The sequence below is a fragment of the Thamnophis elegans genome, chromosome Z (genome assembly GCF_009769535.1).
Source record: "Thamnophis elegans isolate rThaEle1 chromosome Z, rThaEle1.pri, whole genome shotgun sequence".
Lineage (NCBI taxonomy): Eukaryota > Metazoa > Chordata > Lepidosauria > Squamata > Colubridae > Thamnophis > Thamnophis elegans.
This window is the reverse complement of record NC_045558.1, coordinates 124,206,271-124,221,866: the sequence shown is the minus strand read 5'-3', so window position 1 is coordinate 124,221,866 and position 15,596 is coordinate 124,206,271. Positions and strand designations below refer to the sequence as shown.

At 45.6% G+C, this 15,596-nt stretch overlaps 1 protein-coding gene across 3 annotated transcripts in view; it reads left to right on the top strand.

Annotated features, from left to right (window-relative positions):
* The first annotated feature begins 1,362 nt into the window (after positions 1–1,362).
* The window catches only part of HSD3B7 (hydroxy-delta-5-steroid dehydrogenase, 3 beta- and steroid delta-isomerase 7), an 83,290-nt gene continuing 69,056 nt past the window's right edge, over positions 1,363–15,596 (top strand). Inside the window, exons 1-2 of one of the 3 annotated variants that reach the window (XM_032235218.1) lie at positions 1,364–1,596; positions 5,992–6,119. In XM_032235218.1, coding sequence (XP_032091109.1) covers positions 6,108–6,119 — 12 coding nt within the window. In that variant the 5' untranslated portion in view covers positions 1,364–1,596; positions 5,992–6,107. Of the gene's footprint in view, positions 1,597–5,991; positions 6,120–15,596 lie in introns of all 3 variants that reach the window. The other 2 variants (XM_032235220.1, XM_032235219.1) reach the window with 2 other exon arrangements.

Sequence of the window (15,596 nt, the reverse complement as noted above, 5' to 3'; positions counted from 1 at the left end):
GTGAATTCTCTTCCACAATTTTGGTGGCCCTAGAAAAATGCCATGTTTTGGCCTCTCTAAACAAAACTTGGGGGACACGGTGGCTCAATGGCTAAGACGCTGAGCTTGTCGATCAGAAAGGTCGGCAGTTTGGCGGTTCGAATCCCTAGCATCATTTAATGGAGTGAGCTCCCATTACTTGTCCCAGTTTCTGCCAACCTAGCAGTTCGAAAGCATGTAAAAAAAATGCAAGTAGAAAAAATAAGAACCACCTTTGCTGGGAAGATAACAGCATTCCGTGTGCCTTTGGCTTTTAGTCATGCTGGCCACATGACCACGGAGACGTCTTTGGACAGCGCTGGCTCTTCGGCTTTGAAACAGAGATGAGCACTGCACATATATGCGAGTCGTTCCCAACTCTAGGGCGCGGTGCTCATCTCCGTTTCAAAGCCAAAAAGCCAGTGCTGTCCGAAGAAGTCTCCATGGTCATGTGGCTGGCATGACTAAATGCCGAAGGTGCATGGAATGCTGTTACTTTCCCACCAAAGGTGGTTCCTATTTTTCTACTTGCATTTTTTTCACATGCTTTTGAACTGCTAGGTTGGCAGAAGCTGGGACAAGTAACAGAAGCCATTACGTAGCACTAGGCATTCAAACCGCTGAACTGCCAACCTTTCTGATCGACAAGCTGATTGGCTTAGCCACTGAGTCATTGTATTCCTTGATCAGGGTATTTACTTCTTGATTGTTGGTCTGATGTTAATCTTGGTGTTAATCTTGGTGCTAATCTTAGTGTTAATCTATGCTTGATTGCTGGTGGGGAGGTGTTTCAGTCTTTTTATTTCTTTATTTCTTTTTTAGCTTGTTTATTGTCTCTTTTGCACAGTATGCAGATGTTGTTTATGTCTCTTTGACCATTGACGGACAATTTGTCAGATTGCCAGGTTTCCGGGAATTTTATAGTGTTTGGGGGGATTTGGATGGTCACAGATTCCCAATCGAAAGTATGGTTAAGTCTGTCCACATGTTGTGAAATTAAAAAAAAAAGTCATATCTTCTGACACAACCAAAGAACCCCACAAATCACTCCCACCAACACTGACCTGGCAAGCTACTAGGACACAAATTGAGAGCTAACCTCATTCCTTACTCGCACTGATGATGCTGGTTTGGGTAAGGAAACATCTGTAAGCAAACAAGCAAGCTCGGAGAGCATCAAGGACCCCTCATTTCAACGCGGAGCTACAAATATTCTCCTTTATTGAGACCCCCGCTTGCTCTGTCGCCCCCTAGTGGCCTCCTTTCTGCTAACTCTGAGTCTATGAAATTAATCCAAGTTTTTTGCCAAGCCAGATCGAGCCAGAAACCGGCCCCGAGAACAGAGTGACCGGACCCACGGGCGAGGCTAAAAGGCGGGTGGCAGAGAGAAGGGGTCAATACACGTTTGGTACGGCCTCTACCCCACCCAATGAAGGGAGGGGAGTTTGTCCCGAGCGGAACTTCAAAAGATGGGCGGGGAGCTGACCAGCTAAAGAGAGAGTCAGCGCTCGCCGAGAAGAAGCTGGGAGAGAGTTGCGATCTTTGCAGAGAAATCGGACGGTCCGCGGTGGGTTGCAGGTGCGTATGCGGCGGAAGACGGTGGCCCGGCCGAGGGTCGCGTGCCGAGAGCAGCTGCCTTCTGCCTCTGAGAGCGTGCAGAGCGCCTTTCTGCCGCGATTGCAGCCACTTTGGGGAGGCGGGTGTCGGTCTCATCACTGGAGACTTTCAAACCCGATTGACTTCCCACCCCTCCTTCACGGCATCTCTTGGCAAAAGATGCAATCCGGCGCCCCCGGATTGAAAGTCCGGGCAGAACTGCCCCCCCCTCTCGCCCTCGCCGAACGATTTAGCTCAATTCAGTTAAAACCGATCTTCCTTTTTCTTGAAAGCTTCACTTAGCCTCCCTCCGCCCTCCAGGCGCTCTCTGGAGGTGAGAGCTCCAGAGAGATACTGGAGCTCTCACCTCCAGAGATACTGCCCATCATCCCCGGCCGCTAAGAGTAGCAGGTGATTGGGAGCTGCATCCTGAACCCCGGGACGCGGGAATCTGATCAGGGAGTAAGGGCGGCGTTATGGAGAGACTCTTTAAGTTGGTTTCTTGTTCTTTTGCATGTTGAAAGGAGTTTTTTCCCCCCATCGAAATATTAATTTGCAAACTCATCTTTCCCAGTTTAGGGCGTTATGATTCTCCGTATTGGCTTTGTCCATAAATCACAGTTTGCACCGCGATGAAAGAAAGAATTCCATTTCCTAATTTGGGGGAAAGGCTTGCCAGGATCTCCTTTGCACGAATAACAGGGGCAAAGGTGTTATTCTGCTCTGTTGGATAAACCCTCTGGCTTAGGGTCTGTAGAGATTCTCAGCTATCCAGGTCATGGTTCTCCCACAGGTGCCTTTTCAGCACCCTTGGGACATCCTTTGGCTTGGCTTTCTTGCTCCAGCTCTCTGTTTTCTTCCAAAGGAGGGCAGTCATTTATCAAAGGAAGGTTTGGGCTGCACCGTTTCTCTGCAGGTGGCCACATCTGGGGGAAGAGGAAGGAAGGAGTTCCTTGCTTTGGCCTTACATGCAAAACAATTTGGACTGGATTAGTATTGGATGAGGGAGCATAAGGAAATGCCCTAAATGTGGCCTGAGCGGGATACAAGAGAAAATCAGTGGCAAACTATGGTTATACAGAAAACAGCTTGGGTGGATCCAATGGATCCTCTTTATTTGGTTTGTCAGGCATGTATGAGAAAACAAATATAAGTATGAATGTAGCATATAAACATATACAGTAAGTATAAGCAGGTATATGTATATACATAAGAAATGAGTACAAATAAATAAGGACAGTAGGACAGGGACGGTAGGCACGCTGGTGCGCTTATGGATGCCCCCTTACAGACCTCTTAGGAATGCGGTGGAATTCACAGGAGACAGTTTAAGGTTAAAGTTTTGGGGGTTTGAGGATGTAACAACGGAGTCAGGTAGAGCATTCCAGGCGTTGACCATTCTGTTGCTGAAGTCGTATTTTCTGCAATCGAGTTTGGAGCGGTTTACCTTGAGTTTGTATCTATTGTTTGCCTGTGTATAATTGAGGTTGAAGCTGAAGATTCGTTGACAGGTAGGACGTTGTAGCAGACAATTCTTTGTACCACACTTAGGTCAGACCGTAGGCGGCATAGTTCCAGGTTGTCCAAAGCCCAGAATTTCAAGCCTGGTGGAACTAAGGTATTCTATTGTGAGCAGAAGAGTGGAGGACTCTTCTCGTGAAATACCTCCGGACCCGCTCAATTGCATTAATGTCTGTTCTACAGTGTGGACTCCAGGGAGATGAGCTGTATTTGAGAATTGGTCTGGCAAAGGTTTTGTATGCCCTAGTTTATAGTAAAATGTTACCGAGGAGAAGCTTCTCAAAATTAGGTTAACAACTCTTAATGCCTTTTTGGCAATGCTTTTACTGTGAGCTCTGGGGCTTAGATTGTGCCATACCTTCACACCCACACAGGTGATTTCTCTTCAGAATCATCCCAGGATCACCCAGGGCCATCTCTGCAGGGATATAGGGAATCCTTGACTTAAAACCATTCATTTAATGACCATTCAAAGTCGCAAGGGCCCCGGACAGAGTGGCTTACAACTATTTTTCAAACTAATGACCATTGCAGCATCCCCAGAGTCACACGAGCAAAGCTCCAGTGGTTGGCAAAACTGGTTCATAATTATGACCATTGCAGTGGCCGAGGGGTCATAGGATCCCTTTTGCAACCTTCTGACAAACAAACGTCAATGGAGAAGCCAGATTCACTGAACAATTATTTTATTAAGAACTGCAATGATTCACTTAACAATTGCAGCAAGAATGGGGCCAAACTCACTTAACTGCCGTTCCTCTCAGTAACAGAAATGGGCTCAGTTTTGGTCATAAGACAAGGACTATATGTAAAGCCTCTCTGCACATTACTATTATACTTTGGCCCAACTATGGCTACAGGCAGGGCTGTCTTAACCCATGAGCCTGATGGGCACTTGCCCCTGGGCCCCACAAGCATAGGGATCCCCCGTACTAATCTGTCTATGTTAACCCTTCAATGCACCATGTATCATATAAATACAGCAACTGTACGGCTTACTGAGTATTATTGTGCTTTTCAACACCGATTTCGTTGGAAGTGCCAATAAAATAAATATATGTTATCGACCATTTACATTTTTATTCCTGTGAGTTGTTGTCGTAAGGGCTTACGTACACTGCTTTGCTTGGAGACCCATAATGCTGTTAAGACAGCCCTGGTTGGAGGGCTCTGAAGAACCTGTTTAAAATGCTCTGAATCTGCTCTAGATATGCTTCTACTTCTCTGGCCTCTGTGGTTCTTTGTGGCGGCCTGATTGCATCTCCCATACTTGGCATAATATGGGAGATCCAATCAGGCCACCACAGAATCAAATTGCATAATTGTTTCCCGTGACTGATTACCTCCATTCAGCTGCTGCGTTCCAGAAAGGACATCGGTCATTTAATTTTTTTTTGCAGAGTCACACACACAGAATAAAATACAGGTAGTTCTCGGCTTACGACCACAATGGAGCCTAAACGTTTCGGTTGTTAAACAAGACATTTGTTAAGTGAGTTTTGGCCCATTTTCCCACAGTTGCTAAGCGAAACTCTGCAGTTGCTAAGTCCTCGATTTCCAATCATTGATGTAGTGACTGTCTGAAGTTAGAACAACACTGGAAAAAAAATGACTTGAACTTAACGGCTGTGGCAGCATTCCCCTGGGCACCTGCTGAAAATTTGTGTGCTCTGCAACTGGCGTCTATTTATGAGAGTTGCAGGATCTCAGGGCCACATGACTACCTTCCCAGCAAGCTTCTGACAAGCAAAGTCAACGGGGGAAACTGTATTCACTTAATGACCGGAAGACTCACTTAACAACTGCAGTGATTTGGTCAGCAGTTGTGGCAAAAAGGTTTTTCCCCTTACTTGTTTTTAATGATAATGAATTTGAATGAATCATGGTCACGATTCAACCACTGCCTTAGTTAGCAATGGAAATTTGGCTCGCAACTGTGGTTGTAAACTGATGACTACCTATACATTGCATAGGTGTATTATCTTCAGTCTGCTATTAGTGGTCACACAGTGATTAGAAAGAAGTGCTGCTTCGGCTGACTGCCGGCTGACTGCAATTTAGCAGATTGAATCTCAGCAGGCTCACGTTTGAATCATCCTTCCATCCTTCCGGGTAAAATGAGGACCCAGATTGTTGAGGGCAGTATGCTGACTCTGTAAACCGCTTACAGAGGCTGTAAAAGCACTCTGAAGTGGTGTATAAGTCTAAATGCTATTGCTATAGCTAACTGCACCACTGCAAGGAGTTCGATCCTCATCAGGCTCAAGGTTGACTCAGCCTTCCGTCCTTCAGGGCAATGCTGAGTTCCTACCGATTCAGACTGGTTCGGCCGAACTGGTTGTGGTTTGGCAGCCTGGGTCGCTGGAACTGGCAGAGACCCAGGCCTGCCACAGAACCGTTTCTCCCGGGGGGCGCCCTAGGCGGCGCCATCTTGTTTTTGGCTTCTGTGCATGCGCAGAACAATTTTTATTGTACTGTGCATGTGATGTGAACGCACGCTCTGTGCACCCATGAGCAAACCGGCAGTAGTGGCTTCCGGAACCCATCCTTGCTTCAGTGGTGGGTAAAATCAACCCCCAGATTGTTGGGGACAAAGATCCTAACTCTGTAAGCTGCTTAGAAAGGGCTGTAAAGCTCTATGAAGCAGTATATAAGTCTAAGCGCTGTTGATATTGCTATCATTCAGGGTCCAAAAGTGAGCACAGCAACCATGAAAGTGTGCAGTTAATGAACATTAACGGCATACAAATAAAGGGAAAATAAAATGGAAAAAAAAAAAAAAAAGAGCCGAAACATCAGTTGTGTGGGTTGTGATTGTGATATTAACCGTTTTGGACCCTCCCTTCCCATCTGCAGGTGTCCTTGTTGTTAATGGAGAGCTTAGGGTGCTGACTGTAAAATCCAGCAATGTTTCTTAAAGCAGGCCTTGGCTTGGACGTGCCCGGACAACAATCCTACAGCTGCATTCGGTTATGTGCTTTCAGGTATGCATTCCTGCAAGACTTGTTGAATAGCTCTCTGTTGGATGAGACTTAAGTTTGCTTCCTGAAACAGTTTGAAGCTACAGGACACACCTGCTTAGTGTGGCCCCCATCAGAGGGCTGGAGATACCTGTAGGACAGTTTCCCAATCCTGGCCACCTTAAGACCTGTGCATTTCAATTTTCAATTCAATTCAATTCAAATCATTCGTCTTAAATGGTATAGGGTTTCCTGCCTAAGGGGGAGGGTGGTTGGGCTAGAAGACCTCCAAGGTCCCTTCCTACTCTGAGTCTCTCTTCTCTTCTCCTCTCCTCTCCTTCCTTTCCTATCTTATCCTATCCTATCCATTACCTAAGAGACAGAATAGACCTGGAAGGTACTTTGGAGATCTTCTGGTCCAACCCCCGGCTCAAGCAGGAGACCCTATACAATTTGAGGCAAGTAGCTGTTGAGTCCAGTCCCTTCTTAAACCTTCAGTGATGAAGCACCCGCAACCTCTGAAGGCAAAGCGAACCACCGGTTAATTGTTCCCACTGTTAAAAAGTTTCTCCTTAATTCCAGGTGGCTTTTATTCTTAACTAGCTGATAACCCGGTGTTATCCGGGTATTTATTTATAGGGGGAAAATGTCCAGACCAAACGTAATGTCTAATGATGGCTTTTCCTCCTTACCAGAGGGAGCTCCCTTGTGTAGTACTGTGAAGTCATTACCCTGGCAACTCCATTGTTCTGTACAGTAGAATCCATTTTACGGCAGTACAGTAGAAGCCATTTTAAGGCACAACAGGCTGTATCTTAACAGAATACACACCCTGAGGGGTGTTAGGGGTGTCCTACCCCCACAGCATTTTTTTCCAGAGAGTAAGTCATCTGTGTACCAAATTTGGTTGAAATTGCTCAAGGCATTCCAAAGTTATTCTGGAACACACACACACACACACACACACACACACACAGAGAGAGAGAGAGAGAGCGAGAGCGAGAGAGAGCCATATATATAAATTGTGCAAGCACGAAACTAAAGGCACCAGCCTGAAGATGACGAGTGTGACCTTGTTGAAATGTCGCCAAAATACTTTCAATCTTACATGGGAAAGGACCCAAATACTCCCAGACCTGCATACCTATATCCGTGAAAATCTTGACAGTCCCCCAAATACTGGAATACTGCTATCATGTCACCCTCAGTCCCTCTTTTCTCCAGACTTTTCTCCAAACCCAAATCCTGCAATTGTTTTTCATATATTTTAGTCTCAGGCTTTTAATCATCCCAATTGCTCTTCTCTGTACTTTTTTCAAAGTCTCAAACATTGTTTTTGTAATGTGGTGAGTTATGCTAACTGGGTAATTCTGAGAGTTGAAGTCAAGAGGCCTTATAATGGCCAAGGTTGGAAAACCCTGCCTTAGGGGATCTTTGAAAGAAATTGACAGCTTGTCTGTCTACATCATTAAGGAAATTGACAGCTTGTCTACGTATATCCAGCTGTTGAATGATCCATACCTGGTTCCCTGTTTTATTACAGCAATAGTGAAAGCTAGAACTCCCTTAAAAGGAGAGTGAAAGATTGTGTGTATAATAAGCCCGCTGACCTTCTGCAGAAGCCAAATAGCTTGGGAGATATAAATGTCAGGTGACATGGGGGAGAGAGAGAAAGCCTGAGCTGACGTGTATTTTCAGGTTGTGCAAATCGTTAAAAGAGGTGATGAAACAGGCAGGAGTATACCAAAGATCTTGGTTGCAAATCTCCCATTGCCAGCGCTATTTAACACTATCTTTCCCAGCACACAATTCTGCAAATCTCCATTCCTGTGCTCAGCACTGCTTTCCCAGCATTGATTATTTTATTGATTTTGCAGCATCGTCATTTTCTATGTGCTTTTCTTGATAAAAATATTGGGAATATTATTAAGGAACAATTTAAAAATACAGGTTGTCCTGCACAAGAACTCACTATATCCCTTCTTCTTTCTTTCTTTCTTTCTTTCTTTCTTTCTTTCTTTCTTTCTTTCTTTCTTTCTTTCTTTCTTTCTTTCTTTTTTGAGAAAAAAGTGTCCCACTGAATTTTCCCCACCAATTTCTGGCCTTCTTTGACCAGAAGAAGGCAGGGGAAAAATGTTGGGAAGATCAGATATGGTTGATCCACTATCAATACAGGAAGATCTCAACTTATAACTGCAGTTGACCCCAACATTCAGTTGCTAAGAAAGACAGTTGTTAAGTGAGTCTTGCCCCATCTTACAACTTTTCTTGCTAAAGTTGTTGTGAACTACTGCAGTTGTTAAGTTAGTAGCATGGTTGTTAAATGGCAATAGCAATAGCAGACATATACTGCTTCATAGTGCTTTTACAGCCCTCTCTAAGCGGTTTACAGAGTCAGCCTATTGCCCCTAACAATCTGGGGTCCTCATTTTACCCCCCCGCGGAAGGATGGAAGACCGAGTCAACCTTGAGCTTGGTGAAATCTGAACTGCCGAACTATAGTCAGCTGGCAGTCAGCAGAAGTAGCCTGCAGTACTGCACTCTAACCACTGCGCCACCACGGCTCATGATTCTGGCTTCCCCATTGACATTGCTTGTCAGAAGGTCGCAAGGGGAGATCCCATAACCCCAGGACACTGCAACTGTCATAAATACATGCCAGTTGCCAAGCATCTGAAGTTTCATCTCATGACTCATGGGTTGTAAGTGTGGAGAACATAAGTCACTTTTTTCCAGTGCTGTTGCACCTTGGAACGGTCATTAAACAGAAGGTTGTAAGTTGAGACGTACCTGTATAGTCTTGGCATACATGCCAGACATGCTTTGCTGATCCCTCCCAAGAACACACATTCTTGGCCCCTGCCCCCCTCCACTTCCCCATCCAGGACAAAGCAACACAGCAGGTTTCGTTTCTTCCCCTGTACAATTCTGCAACTCCCACAAGTGTGGGAAAGAGGAGGAGGATGGGGCCTGTTGTCTTTCAAAACCCTTTGTGCCAGCTGCCCAGAAATTTCTTGCAGCCAGGAAATAGCTTTGTTAGCATTGGTTAACATGGTTCTCCAATCAAAAAATTAGGTAAGATAGGTGTGGCAATATTTGTTTTGGCAACCTCTCCCAACTTCTCTTAACTTTTGCATTGTTTTCAAGGTGCTAACAGCCATAACAGTTGCCCTGTCATTGGTCTTAGATTCTTTCTATATTCTAATAAGTAGGCAATTATTTAGGTTACAGGTGGCCTTGTAAATATGAACCAGTTCCCAAGAATCTGAATATTCATCACGTGCGTAATGCTGCAATGGTTGAGGAGAGGAGAGGAGAGAATCAGAGTTGGAAGGGACCTTGGAGGTCTTCTAGTTCAACCCCCTGCTCAAGCAGGAGACCCCCGTACTATTCCAGACAAGTGGCTGTTCAGTCTCTCTTTTCTTCTTTTCTCTTCTCTTCTTTCCTCTCCTCTCCTCTCCCCACCCCTCTTCTCTCCTTTCCTCTTGCCTTCTCTTGTCTTCTCTCTTCTCCTCCCCTCCCCTCTCCTTTCCTTTTCTCTTCTCTCCTCTCCCCTCCTCTTTTCTTCTCTTGTCTCTTCTCTTCTCCTCTTCTCTTCTCTTCTCTTCACAAGTCGTTCCATTAATTAATTGTTGTATCAGGAAATATCTCTTTAGTTCTAGGCTGGTTCTCTCCTTGCTTGGTTTCCATCTGTTGCTTGTTGCCCTGCCTTCAGGTGCTTTGGAGAATAGGTTGCGTAGATTTGGAGGGAATCTGAATAGATCTGAGCAGATTCAGAGCTGTTGTAACTTTGAATGGTCGCTAAACAAACAGTTGTAAGTCGAGGACTGCCTGCATTTGACGTTTAGAGCATGCCTCACTGAATTGGAGGGTACACAATAGTAAAAGGTTTTGCAAATGAGCCAATGAGATGTACTGGTTAAGGGGTTAAATTAGCAGCAGGGAGGCCCAACGTTCTCTCCCAGGCCAACCTACCTCACAAGGTTGTTGTGGGGAAAAGCAGAAAGTTTGCCTGCTGTTTGTTGCCTTGAGCTCCTCAACGAAAGGAAAGAAATAATTAAATTTGGGAGCGTAAAACATTCAGACATCAGGTGGACTTACGTTAAAAATAGAATAAAAGGAACGTCGGGGCAAAGGTTTGAACCTCTTGCGTTGGTGGTTAAAGGTTGCTTGGGAGAGCTGAATTTCCTAAAGCTTCTTTTAAAAGCCAGTGTGGAGGATGGGTCTTCAAAATCAGCAGTGAGGATGCGGAAGCCCATCTGCAGGAAGTAGGGCCCCCTGGGATGGTCTTGGGAATAACAACCGTACAGGAAGAGTTATTTGCTTTCAGTTGTACGTTCCATAACAGCTGCAAATTTTTAAGAAGTTCAGCTGAACTCTTGTTAAATTGCATTATTTACAGCAAATCCCTGAATTTATGTATCGAAGTGAGATGAAAAGTTCACCCTGTTTGAAATTTCAGAGAATCAGTGCAGAGTTTGACAATAGAATGGAATCAGAGGGTGGGTTGCTCCCGTTTCGGCCCAGATTGGGTGAACTGGTAGTAGCGGCGGCGGGAGGCTCCGCCCACCTGCCCAGATGCTTCTGCGCATCCACGAGCAGGTGCACACGAGCGAAACGGTAGTGGGGAAAAATGGAAATCCACCACTGAATGGAATGGATTAGAGTAGAATAGAATCTGGAAGGGACCTTGGAGGTCTTCTAGTCCAACCCCTGCTTAGGCAGTAAACCCTATGCCATTTTAAACAAATTGGATTGGATTGGATTTATTACATTTATATGCCGACCTTTTCCCCGAAGGGGACTCAGGGCGGCTCACAATTCAATCAGGGAAGGGGGTACAGACAGGGGAATAAAAAGACGAGACATAGCAATACAAAATTTAAAAACACACAACAACCATACCATTCGAGAAGGGGGGCAAAAACCCTTTAGCCCCAGGCCTGTCGGAACAGCCAGGTTTTAAGGGCTTTGCAGAAGGCCTGGAGGGTGGTGAGGGTTCGAATCCTCACGGGGAGCTTTTTCCAGAGGGTCGGAGCAGCCACAGAGAAGGCTCTCCTCCGGGTAGTCGCCAGTCGGCATTGGCCGGCGGATGGAATTTGGAGGAGGCCTAATCTGTGGAATCTGATCGGTCTATTGGAGGTAGTTGGCAGCAGGCGGACTCTCAAATTGTTGTCCAGTCCCTTCTTAAGAAGAGGTGGAGGTGGCGCAGTGGTTAAATGCAGCACTGCAGGCTACCAAGGTGGCGCAGTGGTTAAATGCAGCACTGCAGGCTACTGCTAGATCAGCAGGTCAGCGGTTCAAATCTCACCGGCTCAGGGTTGACTCAGCCTTCCATCCTTCCGAGGTGGGTAAAATGAGGACCCAGATTGTTGGGGGCAATATGCTGACTCTCTGTAAACCGCTTAGAGAGGCCTGAAAGGCCTATGAAGCGGTATATAAGTCTACTGCTATTGCTATTGCTATTGCTTAAAAGCCTCTAGTGTTGGAGCATCCACAATTTCTGAAGGCAAGTTGTTCCACTGGTTAATTGTTCTCACCATTAGGAAATTTCTCCTTAGTTCTAGATTGCATCTCTCTTTCTTCAGTTTCCATCCATTGCTTCATCTCTTGCTTTCTGGTGCTTTGGAGAATAGGTTAACCCCCTTCTTGTTTGTGGCAGCCCCTCAAATATTGGAACACTGCTGTTGTGTGTCCCCCTAGTTCTTCTTTTCAATAGATTAGCCAAACCCAATTCCCGCAACTGTTCTTCACGTGTTTTAGCTTTCAGGGTCCCCCAATCTTCTCTGCAGTTTTTCCAACTTCTTTTTTATATTGTGTTGACCAAATTTGGGTGCAGTGTCCCAAGTGTGGTTTTCCCAATCCCTGTACATGGGCTTTGTTGTAACTTGCTGGGTTTGGTATTTTTCTCAAAACGTGATCAAGACTTTCCTGATCATTAACTTTAGGCTGTCCTCGATTTACGAATCCAAAATTTCCCTTGCTAAGTAAGACAATTGTTAAAAGAGCTTTACGACCCTTTGGCCACAATTGTTGTTGAATTGTGAATTTTGCCAGTTGTTAAGTGGATCCTGCGGTCATTAAGCGGATCTGGCTCCTCCCATTGACTTTGCTTGTCCGACACTGGCTGGGAAAGTTCCGAATAGTGATCACATCATCCCAAGACAGTGCAACTGTCTTAAATACATGCCAATTGCCAGATTTTGGTCATATGACTGCGAGGATGCTGCCACTGTCGTAACTATGAAAACCCATCAAAAGTCACTTTTTGTTGTAAACAATGCCGTTGTAACTTTGAATGATCACTAAATCTGTTTGCAAGTCAAGTACCACCTATACTTCGATATTTCTTGTTCTTCCGTAATTAATTCATGTTGAAATTATTGGCGTTGGAATGAATTGCTGTCTAATTCCAGTAGTAGCTTTGCTTTCTGAAGGAGGAGGAAAAAGTGAAATTTAGAAGAAAGAATATTCTGTGTACACCTGCTTGCGTGGCTACTGAAGGTGAAATCTATTGATTCTCTGAGTTAACAGGACATCATGTAATCTCCAAAAAAACAGTAAATAACATTAGAGCATGGTGTAATGGTCCAGTTCCCAAAATTTATCAGGGTGTTCTAACTGAGGCTTCCAAAGAGCATGACACCAACTTTTGATCGTGACAAAAACCCCTTTTATTAATTTACTGTGAATTCTGCTCATTCACATCCAGCAAAGTCTTTCAAGGGAGGATTTACAGTCACAGACCTTCTCTGGCTTGGAGAGCTGCCAGGCCGATATCTGCAAAACCTGGCAAGGAGCCTCGGAGAGTCAGGAACCAATTAATCGAACAAATTGTCTCCACTCTCCTTTCGCTCCTCTTTTATTTCCTCTGGGAGGGGCTATTCATCCTCCACCTGTGGCCTTACTCCCAAGACAACTCCTGTTCTTTAGCTGTTCCCTTTATCTGACAACTCTGCGCATGCGCACACTGGGAACAGGTTCCAGCTGTTTGTCTGCCTCACTGATGTCTGACTCTGAAGGCAGCTGATAAATGTCTGACGGCTCTGGCTCCCTCTCTGCCACCCATACAGAGTCCTCATCAGAGCCTTCAGGATTGGCTCATGTTCCTCTTCAACCTCCTCACTGTCTGAATCTGCTGCCAGCTCTGCTGGCTGCTGGTGGGCCACAACACGGGGTGGATTCCCACCACACACTGGATCACAAAGTGACCCCCATTTTAGCCCAACTCACACATAGAATCCTAAGGAAGAATGACAAGCCAAGCCAAGAAATCTTCTCTATCTAATCTCATTTCATTATACTAGATCCTTCTCAGAATCCAATTAATGATAACAGGAGCAGATATGTTTCCATCATGTGCAGCAGGAGCCTGCCTAACTCTTATATAAGTTTGTGTATGTGTCATCTGTGTGAAGCGTGTCGCCCTTAATATGCTTCTTGTTGTGGTACTTGATACACAATCCTTAGCCAAGACTTAGCTTTAGCTCCTTAATGCGATGACAAGCCAGGCCATTTATGGATTTATCAAAGAAACCACAGTCAACACACCAGCTTGCCAATTACTGTCAGGCTCTAACAGCCATTGCACAGGAATGGTCCTAGTATTCTCCTAGTGATATACTTCAGGCCTCAATGTCTGAATCAGCGTTAGCCAGTGGTGGGTGTTGTGTATTGAAGAAAGTCCTCGCTGTTACGAATGACAGCTCGGAAGCAGCCAGGTGCGTCTTAGCCAATCAGACGTGCCTGTCAGTTGCCGAGCTGTCATCAGCGCGAGCTGTAACACGAGCCAGGTGATTGCAGTATAAAAGGCAAGCCGTTTAAACAGTTAACTGTCTTGTTAAAGCAACAACCTTGCTGATTGCTCTATTGTTTCAGCTGTTCCTGCAGCCACCCAGCCGGCTTCATTTAATACATTGTTGCGAGTTTTGTTACATTACTTCAGCTACTGAATAAAAGGTTACAGTGTTTTAAAGGACCTGCCTGGTTTTTCAGTTATAATACTGGCGACGAAGACTGGGGACCTGTAACCTGAAGAAAATCACCTGCAATTTTCTTCTCTCAGTTGTTTAGAGTTCTCCTCACCGTCATGGCTGGTATGCCTACTTTTGCACCTTTTGGAGTCGGAGGTGAGACTTGGGAAGCATTCCTGGAAAGGTTTGAGTGCTTCCTGATCGCAAATAACCGCCAGGGTTATTCTCAAGCGCGAAAGTGCGGATTTTTTCTTACAGCTTGCGGTCCGGAAATGTTTGCAACTGCAAGGTCTTTTGCCGCCCCAAGAGCGGTTTATGACCTCTCGTGGCAAGAACTCACAGATGGGCTTCAGGCTTACTATGCCCCTACCCCCTCCCAAATAGCAAGACGTTTTGCTTACCGCAGGCGCGTCCAAAAGCCTGCAGAGAATGTCAATCAGTTTTTGCAAGCTTTAAGAGTTGCTGCAGCACAGTGCGATTTCCCTGACTTAGAGGCTAATCTTGCAGAACAATTTGTCTGTGGATTAAAAGACATTTTCCTCAGACGCCGGCTTTTGGGCAAGCCTAAAGTCACGTTAGTTTATGCCATAGATGAGGCTCGTGCTGCGGAGTTGGCAGATTCGTCATCCAGCGAGATAGAACGTTACCTCGCGCAGATGACAGTTGCTGGCAGTTTACCAACGGGTCAAGCCTCAACTGCCTTGGTTCCTCCTCCACTACAACAGCCATCGTACATCACCAATTTAATTGATGAGCTTGCCCCTCTTCCAGACTATTTACTTAATTTACAGGTGGACAGGATTGGGGCACAGCCCCGCAGACAGCAACCGCGTCAGCAGCAGTCTATCAGCCGTCCACTTTCTAATTCAAATGCCTGTTTTAGCTGCGGTGGTCCGCATGCCAGGGCTTCCTGCCCCTTTAAGGCTGCAGAGTGCCGCCGTTGCGGAAAAAAAGGACATTTGGCCAAAGTTTGTAGAGCTGCTCAGCCTGCTACAGCTGCATCGTCTGCTCCTCCACCTCCTTATGGGGCAGCTGCTTCAAACAGAAGTCCTCAGCCCCGCGCGTCTGCTCAGCGACAGGATAATTGCTTCAACGTCAAGCAAGCTGGCCTGCCACTTCCTGATGTCTCCATCAATTCTTCCTCAGAGGGTACGAACAAGATAATTGTCACTCCATTGATCGAAGGTCAACCTTGCAACATGGAAGTAGACTCTGGAGCTTCCAAATCCTTGTTATCATGGGACAAATTTTCTCTTTTGTGCCCCCATGTTAAACGCTGTCACCTTTCTCCTCCTGACTCTATCTTAAAGGACTATCAGGGGTCTAGCATTTCTATTGTTGGTTCCTATAATGTCAGAGTTTCTTATGGGCAGCATTGTACAACTTTGCCTGTTTTAATTGTGCTTAAGCCCTTGCCATCCATTCTAGGTTTGGATTGGTTCAGCCCACTGGGTCTCTCAATACATGGAATTCATTCCATGACAGACACTTCTGCTGATGTGGCATTAGTTTTGTCAGATTACGCTGA